Source organism: Cuculus canorus, chromosome 4, assembly GCF_017976375.1.
Source record: "Cuculus canorus isolate bCucCan1 chromosome 4, bCucCan1.pri, whole genome shotgun sequence".
Lineage (NCBI taxonomy): Eukaryota > Metazoa > Chordata > Aves > Cuculiformes > Cuculidae > Cuculus > Cuculus canorus.
In genome coordinates, this window is record NC_071404.1 from 44,271,754 (window position 1) to 44,288,305 (window position 16,552).

General features: G+C 41.9%; 1 protein-coding gene across 5 annotated transcripts in view; it reads right to left on the reverse strand.

Moving 5' to 3' along the window:
• Window positions 1-14,208, reverse strand: part of RAPGEF2 (Rap guanine nucleotide exchange factor 2) — a 188,495-nt gene extending 174,287 nt beyond the window's left edge. For 3 of the 5 annotated variants that reach the window (XM_054064673.1, XM_054064675.1, XM_054064672.1), the window contains exon 1: window positions 13,887-14,208. In XM_054064673.1, coding sequence (XP_053920648.1) covers window positions 13,887-13,955 — 69 coding nt within the window. In that variant the 5' untranslated portion in view covers window positions 13,956-14,208. The remainder of the gene's footprint in view (window positions 1-13,886) is intronic. The other 2 variants (XM_054064676.1, XM_054064674.1) reach the window with 1 other exon arrangement.
• Between the last annotated feature and the right edge of the window lie 2,344 nt (window positions 14,209-16,552).

The following is a 16,552-nucleotide window of genomic DNA, read 5'->3' on the forward strand; positions in this document are numbered from 1 at the left end:
TCAAAATGACATTTGGGTTTTTTTACTCATCTGTTCATTAAATGCAGAATTTAAAAATTGATAAACCAATCATCAGGGCACCAAGAAGGCTTGAAACAGGTGAATATAGAAAAGAAAGTATTTGTGATTGTTTCTAACCAAATGCCACACTAGCTTTTGGATTAAATTTAAAACAGCTTGGTCAGTACTTTGAATTTCAGCAGATAAGAAAAACTTTAAGACATAGAGCTGGTTTCATAAGCCTCTTTCGACTGTTACTGCACACTGATGATGAGATAGTTGAACAGCGACAATTAAACTCACTATTTGCTTTGTTTTGAAACTTGTTCAAGACAACAGATTGCAAAGTCTCTTAAAAGTAAATATGAAGTACTAATCAAAAATCAGGTCCATTAAAAAAACAGTTATACAACAGCCAGACACAGGAATCTGAAGTTGAACAAATGTTCAAGTACTGTTGACATTCCTAATCCTAAATACAATTTAGTCTACTGCACATGGAAGTATGAAACAATATAAATAAAAGTCAAATTACAAAATAATCATTATATACTACATAACATACTGTCAAACCTGTATTCCAAAAAGGAGGAATTACTGTCATCAGTAGTTTCAAAAAGTCCAAAGGTTTAAATAAATCTAAAAAGGGGAATGTCACAAGAAGACTTGGGGGCAGGGCCTTTGTTTAGTTAAAGATGTTACTCATGCCTTCAAATATAATTTTGTTTTAAATTCCTTTTAGCAATAGTATTCCTTACAAGCACTTTTCAGGTACGTGCTTGCTGTAAGTGGACGTACCACAAGCATGCAAGTTCAGCTGCTCTGCTGCATAACCAATAATACAAACTTTAATAATCAATCCTGAGTTTAGAACCCTGACTATGACAAAACCAGTTATATAGTCAAAAGCATTCATTGCACTCCCACATCTTTGCTGCCCTCAGAATTGCCATACTGTCCCAGAGGACTGGTTTAAGTAATTGCTTTTTGTTTGCAAGTTGGAAAGGACAACTTCCATACACCAGAACTAATGAAAAAACTTCAAATATTTAATGATCTTATGCTTTTTTATTCTCATTGCCTCGGAGGTGGGAGAGATGAAGAGATGTTGGCACTAAGACTATGACCTCAAATTGTTGGTGGAAGCATAGGGAATGGAAGATCATCTCCTCTACGTGTATATACATATTAATGTCTAAAATAAAGTTATGGTCATCTGAAAATTGATACAGGAAATAAGTCCTACCAAATAGGATAGAGCCTATGTTCCTCTGCCTCCACATCCCAACTCACATATAGACTCTATTCAAAGTAGTAATAACGCAAAATAAAGTCGTTACTGCCTTTTGCATTTTACTGAGTCATATAACTGATGTGGACACCAAGAGATGAATAAAAAAGCTTTTCTGAAGTGAAGCAGTATATGCCACAGTCAGAGCATGAAATGTGCAGAGCCGAGAATCTGTGTTTCACTGTGGAAAAATACTTTCTGTACAGTTCCCTTTGGGAAGGAGAGAGGAGAGAACATGCCAGAAAACTAGAACAAGTAGCATTTTTGGAGGAAAGCACTTCCTGACCTCAGCTTTCAGATAAATCCCAAACTCAATACATCTATAAATGGAAGAAAAAGGAAAAGAAAACAGGTAACATATCAGATGTCACTTGTATAAAGCAGAACTTTCATTTTACCTTAAAAGAAATACTGATACAGTTTTCCTAAAGCAATGCACTGTATCTAAGTAGCCATGTCTTACCAGCCTAAATACCAGCCTCGGCAGTTCTTCCTTACCTCATGGTTCATTTTACAACTGAATTAGAAATAATCTTCCCTACTGTCATAAACAATATTCAAGCCTTTCAACATGCTCAGGTAACTTACCACAGACTCTTACAACCATTTCAGCACATTATTTGAGTTTAACACATTATGGTATAGTCACAATACTTTATAAAAGCATCTAATTTTTTTCTACCAGTTTATGGGTTTTGCAAGGTTGGCAAGTTCCAGCTGCACTATTTCCAATCAAAACTAAGACTACCCTGGAACAAGCAAGTTGGGTATTAATTCATTATAAGTAGTTTAAAAATGTCATCTTGGGAAGGGTATTTCAGCAGCTATCTAACAGCAGAGGTGACAGGCCAATATTCAGCTGACAAATTGCGACAAGCACACTCTAAAAATAAACAGCAACATATGAAGGAGCAAACATCAAAAAACTATAGCCAAAATGCCTTCTTTTTTTTTTTTTCTTCAAATGGAAACCTCACACAATAAACCAAGATGCCTTGTGAAGTTATGCACAGCTACAGAAGCAAAACTTCACCTAAAAGCTATTTATAAAGGCCAGGGTAAGCATTAGAGCACCTGTTTCGAACAAACCTCCTTTGTTTAAAAGAAACATAAGGTAACTCATACGCTGGAACATGGGCCAATGTCAACAGCAAATCCAACTGTATTTATGTAGGTTGTGTCACTATAAAATGCGTTACTTTTGTCATGGGTAAATATTCATTTACTATCAAGCCAAGATGGATGGTAAGAAAATGCCATTATCTTCTCTTTAATTTTAAATTCACATAGAATATTCATCCACTTAAGAACATTAGACCTCAAACAGCAATGCCCAGTTTACCAACCCAATAAAGTTACAAATTTGACATATGCCAGTTCCAATGAGGGCATAGTAAGGGTATTCGTACTTTGTTTTAAAAGCAGATAATTACTTGTATAATGCACACTGTGTTACAATTTCTAAATAAAGAGCTTACTTCCCCCTCAGAAATTAATACATATGAACAAAAGCATTAGCCAAAAACCACCCTGCTGTTTCTTTCCAAGTGCTCTCCTAATAAGAAAACATCTGCAGTGATGACTTTTAGGCACGAAAATAACTCCTCCAATAGACGTCTAGAAAGGAAGAAACTACAAGACATCACATTAACAAAACAGAGGTTAGACCATTGTACAGGGCTAGGTATAAAGAACAAGTTAGAGAGGGGAGAAACTACAAAAGGATTAATAATTCACCTGGGAACTGAGAAACATACCATCTTCTCTTATGGTTCAAAAGAAGCACAGAAATCCAAATTTCTTTGCTCCAGGTCCTCAGAACCTTGTTAGTTTTACAAAGCTAACAAGGCCTTTTTATACTGCAATATCACATACACAATCATATTTTCCAACAATATCCAGTAGTCCAGAAATTTTTCAACTAGTAATCTCTCTCCAAGAGTTATCTTAAATAAGAAAGTCATATAAACTCCTTGAAAAGGATTTAGGAGTAGAGGAAACCAGCTATCTATCAATACTCAGTCTGCAAAAATAAGAGCTAGTAGCACTAAAACAGTGAGCTACCTAAAATACAGCAGAGACTGTACATTCTCCTCTCCTCCACCTTGGCAAACACCTACAGCAACAACAATTATCATTCCCTTGGTGTTGTTACCTCAAATCATTCTTAATAGCTGGGCTTGAATTGCGTTGCCATCTGATAGTCATTCAGTGGCCTACAACCAAGGAGTTGGCATTTTCGAACTAAATCATCACAAATTAAAACAAGGCATGAGGGCTAATTAGCAGCTTTCAACAGTAACAGAGAAGCTGTGACAAGGATGGAAACTCAATTACCCTCATTCCAGCAAGCACCAGTTCCTGGTCAGCATGTAGCTGGCAGAGCCACTTATGCCGCCATACCTAGAGCGCATAGGAACTACTTCAGCCTCCAGATCAGATCACCGCATGCCATTCACACAGGGGTCTGATTTTTTCCTTCTTTAACAGATACATTATAGACCCCTAACAAATTTGATGCACCATCTAGAAATGTGTACCGTAGATTGGCAGAGATCATGAAATGCAACTCAGATTGAGACACTCGCAATCACTCCTCCACAAATCAGACTGACAACTGCCTCACTGGGAGTGCTGACCATCTGCTCACCACCTCCACAGCAGGGATTATATTCAACAAACTACTTCACTACTGCACAAAAACAGAAGAGTTTGGAGAGAGGTACCACCTGACCAGCACTCATTAACCAGTGCAAAAATCTTATTTCTTATTTTGTACTCAGAGCATCCTTCACAGCTATGCTACCTTTTACTGTTTCTCTTAAGATGTCTTTGCCACTTGTTCCTTCGAGACTACAGACAAAAAGGAACCTATACAATTTAACTGTATTTCTCCATGATCTCAGCATGTATTTAACCTGTGAGCTAAGTTAATATTTTATAAAGGAACAGTATTAATGTAATTTCAATCGATGGACTACTTACTGTTTTCACTGGAGAAGTTGCCAGTCGTTAACTACCCTTAACAGGAATTTACAACCTCTGTCAAGATGAACGACATCCCTTCAGCTTCTCAGCATCTTGTTATAACTTTGGTAACGGAGATGAAAAGCCTAACCACACAAAACATCTTTGTCACACACTCTGTTTCAGCAGCACCTGGCACCTGCATTTTTCTTCCAGTTTTTTTATATTTTCAGGGACTGTGGTTCCTCCAGAGTCAAAGAGCAATTCCAGATGCCAAGCTCCCCAGCAGGACTGCAGGCACAGTCAGTTCTCTTCCTCTCACTTTTTAATAGCAATGATTTCTAATTGGCTGTCACAGAATCTAGTGACAATTTAACAGTATCATCTTGTTTGCTGTGAGGTCTGCTCTTCCTTGATAACATTTTAATTTTGTAGTTGGTAGTTATAAAGTTCAAAGCTATTTCAACACTAAGTACTACATACACAAACACAGTAAAATGCCACGACTTCAAAATATTGACATAGCCATTTAAACAAAAGTGCATCTGCTTTATTACTATACCTATGCCACATCCGAAAACTGAACAAGCTACAGCAAACAAATAAAAGTGACTGGGCTCTGCATCTGCTTCAGCAGCATCTGCCTGGCCTGTGGTGTGGCTGAGGGAGGGCACTTTAGGTACCCACAGGAACACTGGCAACACATACAAGGGAATCTAAAATATCACAGGGCTACGTCTCTCTGTGTTCAAAATGTATTTTGAACTGAGCAAGCTGTGTATTCTGACAGGTCTTTTGAAGAGCAGTCAAAATCCGCTCCATTCAAATCAGTGCTGGCTACTCACACAATTGCAACGTACTACTGATTCCATTAAGTTTTTGAGGAAATGTCCTGTTTGGGTGAGGGAATGGTTTCTTTTGAAGATTAAGCGCTTATCTCCAAGTTAAAACAAAAAAATATAGGTACATCTTTTAGGTATGTCCCAGTGGATTTCAGATACCAAACAGAAAAAAGTGTGCAAGTCTCTTAACTTCCATATCAACAAAACTAGGTTTCACTTCACATTTGTTTGGCCCTCGCAAAACAGCCAACCAATCTCCATTTTTCAGCTATCACACAACAAAGCAACATAAAAACAAACAAGTTTCAGTATTAGCAACACAAAAATACATCAGGACTTATCCAGCCTATTCAGTGCACACAAAGTTAGTGTTACCACCTAGGTTTCTTACTTTTGCTGTATTTGAATGGGGAAAAAAGATCTTAAGAGCTAGGGACTTACTACAAAAGTTTCCTTGGGGGTTAATCCTCAGAACTACAAACAAAAATGAAAAACTCTCTCCAGAAGCATTTTGCACATTTTGCACATATGCCTCATGAGTAAATAAAGCATCCTCATTCTAGGGAATGTATCAAGAATAATCTCATAATATTTCATCCAGTCTAATTTTTTTTAGACTTCAATATTGTGTTTGAAAACAGAGCACCATATACTCTCTGGAGCATGTTAAACTGTTTCAGAGGTTCCTACACACAGCCATAACCATTTATTCTCAATCTTGTACCATAAATCTTCACATCTTCAGCTGCACCAACACTGACATTTGGAGCCATAATCTAAGCCAGACTGAGTCATTCAGAAAGAAAAAAAAAAACGCTCACACACCTCATTTCAAAAATAAGTCACTTTACTTTTGCTCAGCTAACAAGATTGGAACACTGTGTCCAGTTCTGGAATCCTCAATGTAAGAAGGATATGGAACTGTTGGAACGGGTCCAGAGGAGGGCTATAAAGGTAATTGGAGGGCTGGAGCATCTTCCCTACGAGGACAGGCTGAGAGAGTTGAGGTTGTTCAGCCTGGAGAAGAAAAGGCTCCGAGGAGATCTTATAGCGATCTTCCAGTACCTGAAGGGGTTACAGGAAAGCTGGAGAGGAGCTATTCATAAAGGTTTGAGGGGATAGGACGAGGGGGAATGGGTATAAACTGGAGAGGGGCAGATTTAGACTGGACGTTAGGAAGAATTTCTTCACTGTGAGTGATGAAGCACTGGCACAGGTTGCCCAGGGAAGCTGTGGCTGCCCCATCCCTGGAGGTGTTCAAGGCCAGGTTGGATGGGGCCTTGGGCAGCCTGATCTAGTGGGAGGCCCCCCTGCCCATGGCAGGGGGGCTGGAACTGGATGATCTTTAAGGTCCCTTCCAACCCTAACTAGTCTATGATTCTATGATCCTATGATTGTATCACTTATCCTGTTTATATTGCAGCCTTACAAACAGTTGGATTGGCACAAATGAGGCAGCCAGCAGAGAACATCAGCATGGGAAACAAAGCCCTTAAAAAAGCTTCACTGCTAGAAAAATACAATGTACCACAAAAGATTTAGCTTTTGAATTCGGCAAGTCAAATCTCAAGCAGAACTGTGTTGGTGGTATGGTCTTGTCTTCCCATCAACTGCTTACAAACCACACTTGCATAACATCCTCTCATCCTTGTATATCTGTGGGGTTTTGCTTAAGATAACAAGAAGTCTGAATGACCAATTTCAAATGGAAAAGACCGTACGAATATTTTTCCCCCCCAATTACAGAAAGTGAAATAAAATAAAGTAAAATAAAGATGGGAGACAAGAGTATCTTTAGAAATACGGAACTTCAAATACAAGCTGCAAGAAAAAAAAAAGAAAAAATCACTCTCAAAAATTTTAAAGCATCATCTCAGAGCAAATAGAGAATCTCTTCGCTTTTGGAAATCAGCAATAACTACAAAATAAATGTTTTCATTTATTAAGACGAGTTTATTTTTAACTTTAAGACACAAAAAAAGCAAGCAAATAAAAACAAACAGCCTTTTACAGACAGTCAACAACAGGCAGGCTCGACAAACCCATCTTCCATGAAACTTAACACCCTTTCCCAGGCAATTTACACTGGTACTAGATGCATTTTCACTGTGATGCTTGTGTTTATCAGAAACACATACAAGTAACAGAAAAATGGGCAAATTTTGGTATCCATAGAAATATCAATACAAGAAAATTAATTCGATTTTTGTCAGTGCTGAAAAGCAAACTCATGCTCTTTTTCTTTCTAAGAACATTTAAATATTCTAACCTTAACCTGTACCTTCAGTTTTTTCGTCAGGTAATGATATACATGCTTCTCATTTCTGTTGGCCACATTTCTTTAGAACTGCTGAAAATCAACTATTAAATCACTTTTATTCAGGTCGGACAAGACAGAGACACACAAAGACATACATCTACAGATATATGGGCAGAACACAGAGATAGCCAGAGAGAACAAAAAGCCAATTTCAACTCCAAAACAAAGGTGCAAGAAAAGCACTGCAGTAGGGCTTCTCTCTCTCCCTTTTCATGAAAGGCAGTCAACTTCATCAGCTTCAGAAAAAGGGAAGCAGAGCACCACTTCCATTTTGAGACTTATTCAAATACATCCCTTCATGCAAAATATATCCAGCAAATTAAATCTGCAACATTGGCTGCCGCAAACAAGGCGCGCAGGCTCAACTGCCCTTCACAAAGCATCTTTGTAGAGCTATCTTTCTGCCAGCGCTCCTTTTGAATTCCCAAACAATACCTCGCAAAAATTAGATCGCCTACTGTGGGAAAGTTCCCAAAACACAAGCCAAAATATATTTTCTCATGAGGATACAAAAATTCCTCAATGAGGAAGTCAGAGTTCTCACAACGACTGCTCAGTACACATATAGCTATTCTTGAAACATGCTAAGAGATTAAGCAGCAGCATTTTGATTTAGAGAAAAAAAAGTTGTCAAAATCAGATCAGTAAAGCATCATAACAAGTTAGTAGCTAACACTCAATAATTCGCATAAGCGTAGACTTTTAAAGCCTTTAAAGTATACAGATATTTAAAGATAATGGAATTATTTTTAAACATCTATTGTAATAAGCATAAACTAAATGAAGCATCTTCATTTATTACATTTAATCAGCTATAAAGTGTTCTCCATGAATAACCTGATAACACATTATACACTACCTTTACACTAAGGGAAAACATGACTCTGAGAAAATGCCTGTGCATCATTTAGTTCTGCTGATCTACACTTTTACACCCAAGACAAAAACAAAGCATAAGTCTTCTTTGCCTCAGAAGTTCAACAGATTATTCCACGTACTACTAGCTTCAGCAGAAGGGCAAGCCTAGCCATGGCAATCAGTATTGCTTTCCATATCCCTGCTCTACCACAGCACCCCCACCAACACCGCTGGCTACCAGCTGGCTCCCCAGAGAGGTGAGTGAGGATGAGTGGGACAGTGCTGTCCCTTTGGCACCACTGATGGCACAGACACACACTCTTATGTCTGAACAGCACGTTACAAAGCAAGTAGACAAATGAAGCTTGATCTGAGTAGATCTCTAGGCTTCAGGCCCAGCACTACTCACTTCAGCAACTTTCCTAGGCAAGGCAGTGTCCTTATCCTCCCAGCTTTTAAAGCGCCAGAGAAAGTTCACAAAGCTGTCAAAAACATGCTCGCAGCTCACAGGAACAAACCCAACCCGAAGCCAGCGCAAATACTTCTGCAGCCACAGCAGGGCAGAAATCAAAAGCAAACTCAACCAAACAGTTAATTAATCAAGAAGTAAATCACACAGAGCTTATCTGTGCTACAGTTAAACCCTCACTTTCCAAGTTACCTAGTTTCAAATTGGCTAGGATACGTACAGCTAACTGAGCTTCAATCTTGTAATGTAATGAGAGAGCAGACAAGTGTTTAGGACAAGGCTTCAAATCGGCTATTCTTACTCTATAGATGAAGTCTTCCTGATCACACTGACGTCCTTGCAAATGTTGGTGAATCTCATATTACTACAGAACACAGAAATCTACAAATGCAGAAAGTACCAGCCCTATGAGAGGGGAAAACTACTGCAAAAGAAATTAAAATTTCAACATTCTCACTGTTCTCAAAGTTCTTGGCAACAAAAATATGAAAAGCTATGGGAAAATGCACCTCACCTCCCCATCAGAAAGACTGGGAAATAAACCCATTTTCTTTCAAAACAAACAGGATACTGAGCAGTCTACTGCAGTACATGCCCTTAGTTTTAGGAAGGACATGAAAATTTATAGTGGAAGTTCAGAATCAGACATTCCAGGGCTGTTTCGACAGACTGAGGTTAGAGAGGTCGAAAGAAGACTTAAGCTACACAGGGTTTTCAGTTTTAGTTATCAGCCACAAAAAGATGCGTTCATACAATTAAGTTTGTTGGGCATGAAATTATGCTGCATAGTAGTACTAGCCCAAGAGAAAACAAAGAGAAAGAAAATGTATACTTCAAAAATAGATTATCTAATATTATTTTCCATACATTATTTGTTTTGTCAGTTAAAGGTCTCAATTCTTCCAAAGAGTCACTTAGTTTTTTATCCTACCAGTTAAACGCTGAAACACAGAAAAAAAAACCCCACCCTCTGTAGCCAAAGGTTCATTATATAACCATGCCAATAAAACCAGTTCTCAGCATTATACTGCTGTTAGCAGCACGGTAACAGAGGTCACCCTCATCTTCAAATACTAGCATCAAAATGATGTTAACATTGCAGTGTGCTGGCAGCCAAGGAAACCTGAAAGCAAAACTAAAGCTCAAAAATATTTTTGGTTTCCAAATGAATGAAATCCTAAATAAGTTCTTTTGAAAAAGATAATTCTAGTCTTCTGGTGTAGTCAATATACATGCACAATAAGCCTGAATTTAATTTGAAGACTAAGTATAATCCTTTATGCTAGACTGACACATAAAACGCTTATTTTCTATGAAACCATGAAACTAAACCATTTTGTATCTATTTGGTAAGAGATCACTCGCTATAGCAAGAAGGAAATATTCATTCCTGGCTTATCTGAAGGTTGAACACAATCATGCTATCAGCGGTCACAAGTATAAAAATAACACATCTGGGGAACAAGCTGAAAGTTTATTTGGAAAAAGCATAGGTACATCCTATAATTAAACCATTGTTTCTCTTGAGTGCTCGAGAAGAGAATATTGGGTCAACAGTAGCATCCTGTTTAGATGTTCTGACACTAAATGACGCACTAGTATCAAACTAAGGCCTCCTGTACGGTTCCTCCTTCTCTTCTTTAGATGCAGCCCGTTGACATTTGTTACTACTGTATTGAACTGCCTCAATGTAACACGCTGGCAGTTGCCAGAACAAAACCTTAGGCACCTAACATATATATAGCATATATTAAAAAAAAATTCTTCCTGCAGACATTACTACATGGCATGAAAACAGTGAACTATTATGTGGAATTTCTGAGGTAACTAGTCACTCACATACCATGCCATGCAAATGAGTTGGTTAGGAAAAAGAAAGAGATTAGGGCTCAGTTTCTCTTGTCTGAAAACAAAAGTATCCCTATTTTTCAGGTTAAGCTACACCAGTACAAAAATGCATGCTTTCTAAGATGGCCTATGATGCCAATAAGCATTTGTTTGGAAAAGACTTAAAGCTGTAACAGTTCAGACAAGGCGATGTTTGAAGGAAAAAAAAAAAAATAGATCGCTATTACTCACAGCTTAAGGGCATAAAACCATTTGTAATTTATGAACATTTACAAGTTAGATTCCCCAAAGTAGTTAAATTAACTTCCTAGTTCACGTCTTCAAAGAGAAAATGAATAGCTTAATAAAGCAATTAAAGAGGAGAGCTCTGTTACACAACAGGCACATTAAAGTACCAGCCATGTACATATTCTTTTATTTTTGCACTTCTTTAGCCAATGGAGTGTCGAGTTGTAATTCACAAAATTCAGAAAAACTCTGCAAGAGAGCACACATCAAAGAGACTAAGCTAAGAATTTTCCAAAGCGATTGCAAAATACAGTTTATCTCAAACAAAAAAAAAAAAAAATCAGTCCAGTCCAAAACTACCAAAAGATTTTTGCACTCCAGAAGTTCATGCAAAGTTAAGTTTGCTTTCTCTGACAATGTGTATCAGATCTAGCAGTACTCAAAGCTGTACATACAAATACGAGCTGGCTATCCATCTGTCACTCCTCTCCGCTGAGCCTGCAGTGAAGTCATTTTGCCAAATTTGCACTGTGACAATCCAGGGTGAATGGTAACATCAAACGCATATTTACCTTCTCATAATCTGGGAGAAGTTGCGGCCCAATGAGTTTGTTAACGCAAGTAAGAAGCAAATATGCTAACAACATACTTCTCTTGTTTTTTCCTGTACTGACACGAATACGATAAATATGTTTCTCTTTCTGACCCTCTCTCAACTTTAAAGATATCTCATGACTTCTGAGAAGCCAAAATTAACTATCTTTATGAGATAGCATAGCAAGGAAAGGAAAATACAAGTAAAGGGACAAATGAAAGTTACATTAAAGGAGGAAGAAAAACAAGGTATTTGTGTCTTTCTATATAAACACTATAAATATTACTTAATGACTGAAAGCCAATATGCATAAGCATATTTCTTTCAAATTCCAATACTGTTGTAAAATAAAAACTCGGTTTCCAGAACATAGAATCAACATTGAGAACCCTAACATACACAATTCACCATGAGCCATTGACAAAAACGCCAACCGAGTCTTCAGCTGCAAACCCTGCTCTCCCAAGCAGCAACAGGAGGGCACGCCTGACCACGGGTTTCAAGTATTTCCAGTGCTAACAACGCATTACATTTCCCACAAATTTGGTCTTATTTGTGGATTATTTTGGCAAGTGTCAGCTTTGTGGATTTAAGGGTGGGTTTCTTTTCCTGTGGCAATTGCCACAGTAGGCTTCCAGTCTGCTGATTCGGGAAGTTTTACAGCATTAACACAGTCCTGGTGTTCCCAATTTAGCTTTCTGCTCTGTGCCCTTCACACTGGCTTTATCCTTGCATTTCAGCTAAGTTCTTCACTGCGTCATTTCTTACTTTTCACCTTTTTCTTGTTATCCCTTCTCAAGAGAAGGCCTGAGCAGCGAGGACAAGTTTAAAAATTCCCATGGCACAGAGGAAGCATCGTCCCCCACACCCTCGTGGCCCCACTACCTGACCAACTGGTTTCTGAGCATCTGCCAGTGTCACTCCTCCTGAACAACCGACCATCCTTTGATAACCATCTCCAGAAGCCGGACACCACTGGCAGGCTCCCCTGGCTGGAATTTACACCTTTACCAACACAAGGGACCTGGCTATAGGAGTTTGCAGGGAGTGTCCTCCCCAGGAGAGAACACTCTGCCTCCTTTAGCTTTCAGAACACAGTGAACCGCTGGGTCCAGCAGTGAAGGCAAACAGACATTTGGAAAAGGTCAAACAAGGACAGAGAAACAACTGTAGCACCACAAAAATACATTCCAGAAGCAGCTTATTATTTTTAGGAAAAAACAAAAACAGAAGGAGAAAAAAGGAAGATGCACAAAAAAAACCCCCACCAGGCTAAACGTGATGCCTATGCAGTCAGTATATTTTTCCATGGGAGTTTATATTTTCTCACACGTATTCCATGAGCATGAGGATAAAAATAACATTACCACAATGACGTATCTATAGTAGGAGGAATGACTTATGGGTGCCGACCAAAAGTCAAGATTTCCTCTTTGCACCCTATTTGAAAAAAGTCACCAGCCAATCAGCCGCCTGCCAAAATAATCAGTAATACCCTCTGTTCCCCAAAACCAGAACACAGGGACTGCTCAGGGAGCAGGGCGAGCATTTAGAAAATAGGACAGATGGCATTACAACTCCAAGCAAAGTAACTCCTTGTATCATTAGCTATTGAACGGCGGCTTGATGTGGGGATCAGTGTAAAGCTTATTAGTCTTTAGACAGTTGGCAGCAACAGCCACTGCAGCAGCCATTGGGGAGCAGAAGGAACTCATTCAGTTTAGTTGTTTTTCAGGTCATGTTAAGTCAAAATGTTTCTATACGCACTCCAGTCCTCAACTTAACCTTTCTTAGCCTCTCCAAGCGCAATTATGGTCACAAACAGCTTTGACTCATGTACTCCTCTGGGAAAAAAAAAAAAAAAAAGAGGTTTCTGGGAGCCCAGCACAGGTATCCAAAAGATTCCTGCCTTGTTGCCATTGTGTAAGGACACAGATTATACATTTACACTCACACATCGTGTAAGGCCCCTACTCCGGGGAGCGAGGACTTGCCAAGCACACCGCTGACCTCAGCCCCTACATTATGAAACAGCGCTGCCAGACAGGTAAAGGCAGGGGCTGAATTCAGAGCCACTGCGGGATCACAACAAAACAAAGCAAAGCAAAACAAAGCAAATCCCCCCCAAAAATTACACTCTGAACTCGATTTTTTCTTCTTCCCTTTTTCCTGGAAGCAACCTTCAAAATAAACTCAGCTGGTGAATTCCCTGAGCCTGGAAACACGGATGGTCAGCTCGGATGGGGGTTTGAGCAATCCAAACTAGCCGGAGATGCCCCCGGTCACTCCAGAGGGGACGGGCCAGGTGACCAGTAAAGGTCTCTCCCAATCCGAATCGCTCTCTGATCCCCAACCCCACCTAAACTAAGGAATAGGAGAAAAGTTGTTGGCGTCGATGCGTTTCGCCCCTTCCCTCCCCACCCGGGAACTGGGCGCCAGGGGCCGCGCCGGGGCCGGGTTCCGCCTACCTGCGGGCTCCTCTCGGCCGGGTTCTTCATCACCGCCTGTCGGAAGCTGTTATCCACGTAGGACGCCATCGCTCCCCTCGGCTCCCGGAGCTGGGGAGGAGGGGGCGGCCGCGGCCTGCGGGCGGGGAGGCGGCACGGCGCTCAGCAGCGCCCCCGCGCGGAAGAGGAGGAGGAGGCGGCGCCCGGGCAGCCCCACCGCGCCGCTCCCGCCGCGCCCCGCTCTACGCCTGCCCCCGGCCCGCCGCGCCGCATCCCCGCGGGCACCGCCGCCGACTCGAACCTCCGCCTCCTCCTCCCATCCTCGGCGGCGGGGAAGTCGGTGGCTCGGGGAGGCGGAGCGGCGGAGGGGGGCGGGACCCCGCGGGGCGGCCCCCGCGATCCGCCCCGGCCCCCCCGCGGCGGCGCCGCAGCCTCCGCCCTCCCGGCCGTGGGGGTGGTCATAGCGGGGCAGGGAGTGCGCGGGTATCGGGGTGGCTGGGGCACAGCAGCCCGGTTGCAGAGCTACAGACTGGGGGAAGAGTGGCTGGAAAGCTGCCCTGGGGGAGAAGGACTTGGGGGTGTTGGTTGACAGCCAAATGGACGTGAGCCAGCAGTGTGCCCATGGCACAGGCATGTCCAATGGCATCTTGGCCTGTATCAGAAACGGTGTGACCAGCAGGTCCAGGGAGGTTATTCTCCCTCTGTACTCGGCACTGGTGAGACCCCACCTCGAATACTGTGTTCAGTTCTGGGCCCTTCACCACAAGAAGGATGTTGAGGCACTGGAGCGTGTCCAGAGAAGAGCAACGAAGCTGCTGAGGGGCTGGAGAACAAGTCTTATGAGGAGTGGCTGAGAGAGCTGGGGTTGTTTAGCCTGGAGAGGAGGAGGCTGAGGGGAGACCTTATTACTCTCTACAACTACCTGAAAGGAGGTTGTGGAGAGGAGGGAGCTGGCCTCTTCTCCCAAGTGACAGGGGACAGGACAAGGGGCCTCAAGCTCTGCCAGGGGAGGTTCAGAGTGGATATCAGGCAAAATTTTTTCACGGAAAGGTCATTGGGCACTGGCAGAGGCTGCCCAGGGAGGTGGTGGAGTCACCATCCCTGGAGGTATTTAGAAGACGGGTAGATGAGGTGCTCAGGGGCATGGTTTAGTGGTTGATAGCAGTGGTTGGACTTGATGATCCAAGAGGTCTTTTCCAACCTGGTGATTCTATGATTCTATGATCAGCGATACAGGCAGTGAACAGGCAGTGAGGTATACAGGCAGTGAATGGGCATCAGTGATAAAGGAATGGAGATCGAGTGCAACCTCAGCAAGCTGGCAGAGGACACCAAGCTGAGCAGTGCAGGTGACACACTGCAAGGACAGGATGTCATCCAGAAGGACCTGGAGAGGCTGAAGAAGTGTGTGAACCTCGTGAGGTTCAACAAAGCCAAGTGCAAGGTCCTACACCTGGGTTGGATCAATTCATGATTTCAGTACAGGAGTGGGGAGGATGTGATTGAAAGCAGCCCTGCAGAGAAGGACTGGGGGTGCTTGTTGATGAGAAGCTCGACATGAGCCGGCAATGTGCACTCACAGCCCAGAAACCAACCGTATCCTGGGCTGCATCAAAAGAAGTGTGGCCAGCAGGGCGAGGGAGGTGATTCTGCCCTTCTATTCCTCTCTTGTGAGACCTCATCTGGAGTACTGAGTCCGGTTCTGGAATCCTCAACATAAGAAGGATATGGAATGTTGGAATGGGTCCAAAGGAGGGCTACAAAGGTGATCGAAGGGCTGGAGCACCTCCCATACAAGGATAGACTGAGAGAGTTGGGCTTGTTCAGCTTGGAGAAGAGAAGGCTCTGAGGAGACCACATAGCAACCTTCCAGTACCTGAAGGGGCTACAAGAAAGCTGGGAGGGACTGTTTACAAAGGCTCATAGTGACAAGACTAGGGGCAATTGGTATAAACTGGAGAGGAAAATTTAGACTAGACATAAGGAGGAATTTCTTCACTATCAGAGTGGTGAGGCATTTGCACAGGTTGCCCAGGGAAGTTGTGGCTGCTCTATCCTTGGAAGTGTTCAAGGCCAGGTTGGATGGGGCCTTGGGAGGTGTCCCTGCCCATGGCAGGGGGATTGGACTTGAATGGTCTTTAAGTTCCTTTCCAACCCTAACTGTTCTATGATTCTATGGTTCTGTGATGCTATAACTGCCCTGGGAAGCTATCCTTGTCTTTTTTAAACCCCCTAAAAATGACTGGCTGGCTGTCGCCATCGTCCCAAGGCATGTGCATCATCCAAGCTTCAGTGATGCGTTCTATGGGGTTTGGTGATGAGCGAGCTGACGATTAAAAAAAAAAAAAAAAGAAAAAAAAAAAAGGACATGATCTGCTGGATCTAGTGACTGCTTTGGGAGGGCCACCTGTTGTCACTCTTCTCAAAAGTAATCCCTATCAGGCGGCTGTCCCCTCCGTCATTGACGCACGGGATAAAAACTGAGGAAGGGAAGGGAGGGTGTGAAATCTACTACTTCTTCTCACACAGACTTCAGTCTTTAAAGAAAAAAAAAAAAAGGTCTTGCAACATGGCTGGTTTTCTTTGTTTACCACAACACCAAGCATGTGTCACCAGCAGCCTGACAAGTACAAATCATGAAAGCGTTATAAGCAAGCCATTAACAGCAGTGTAATAATATTAATGTA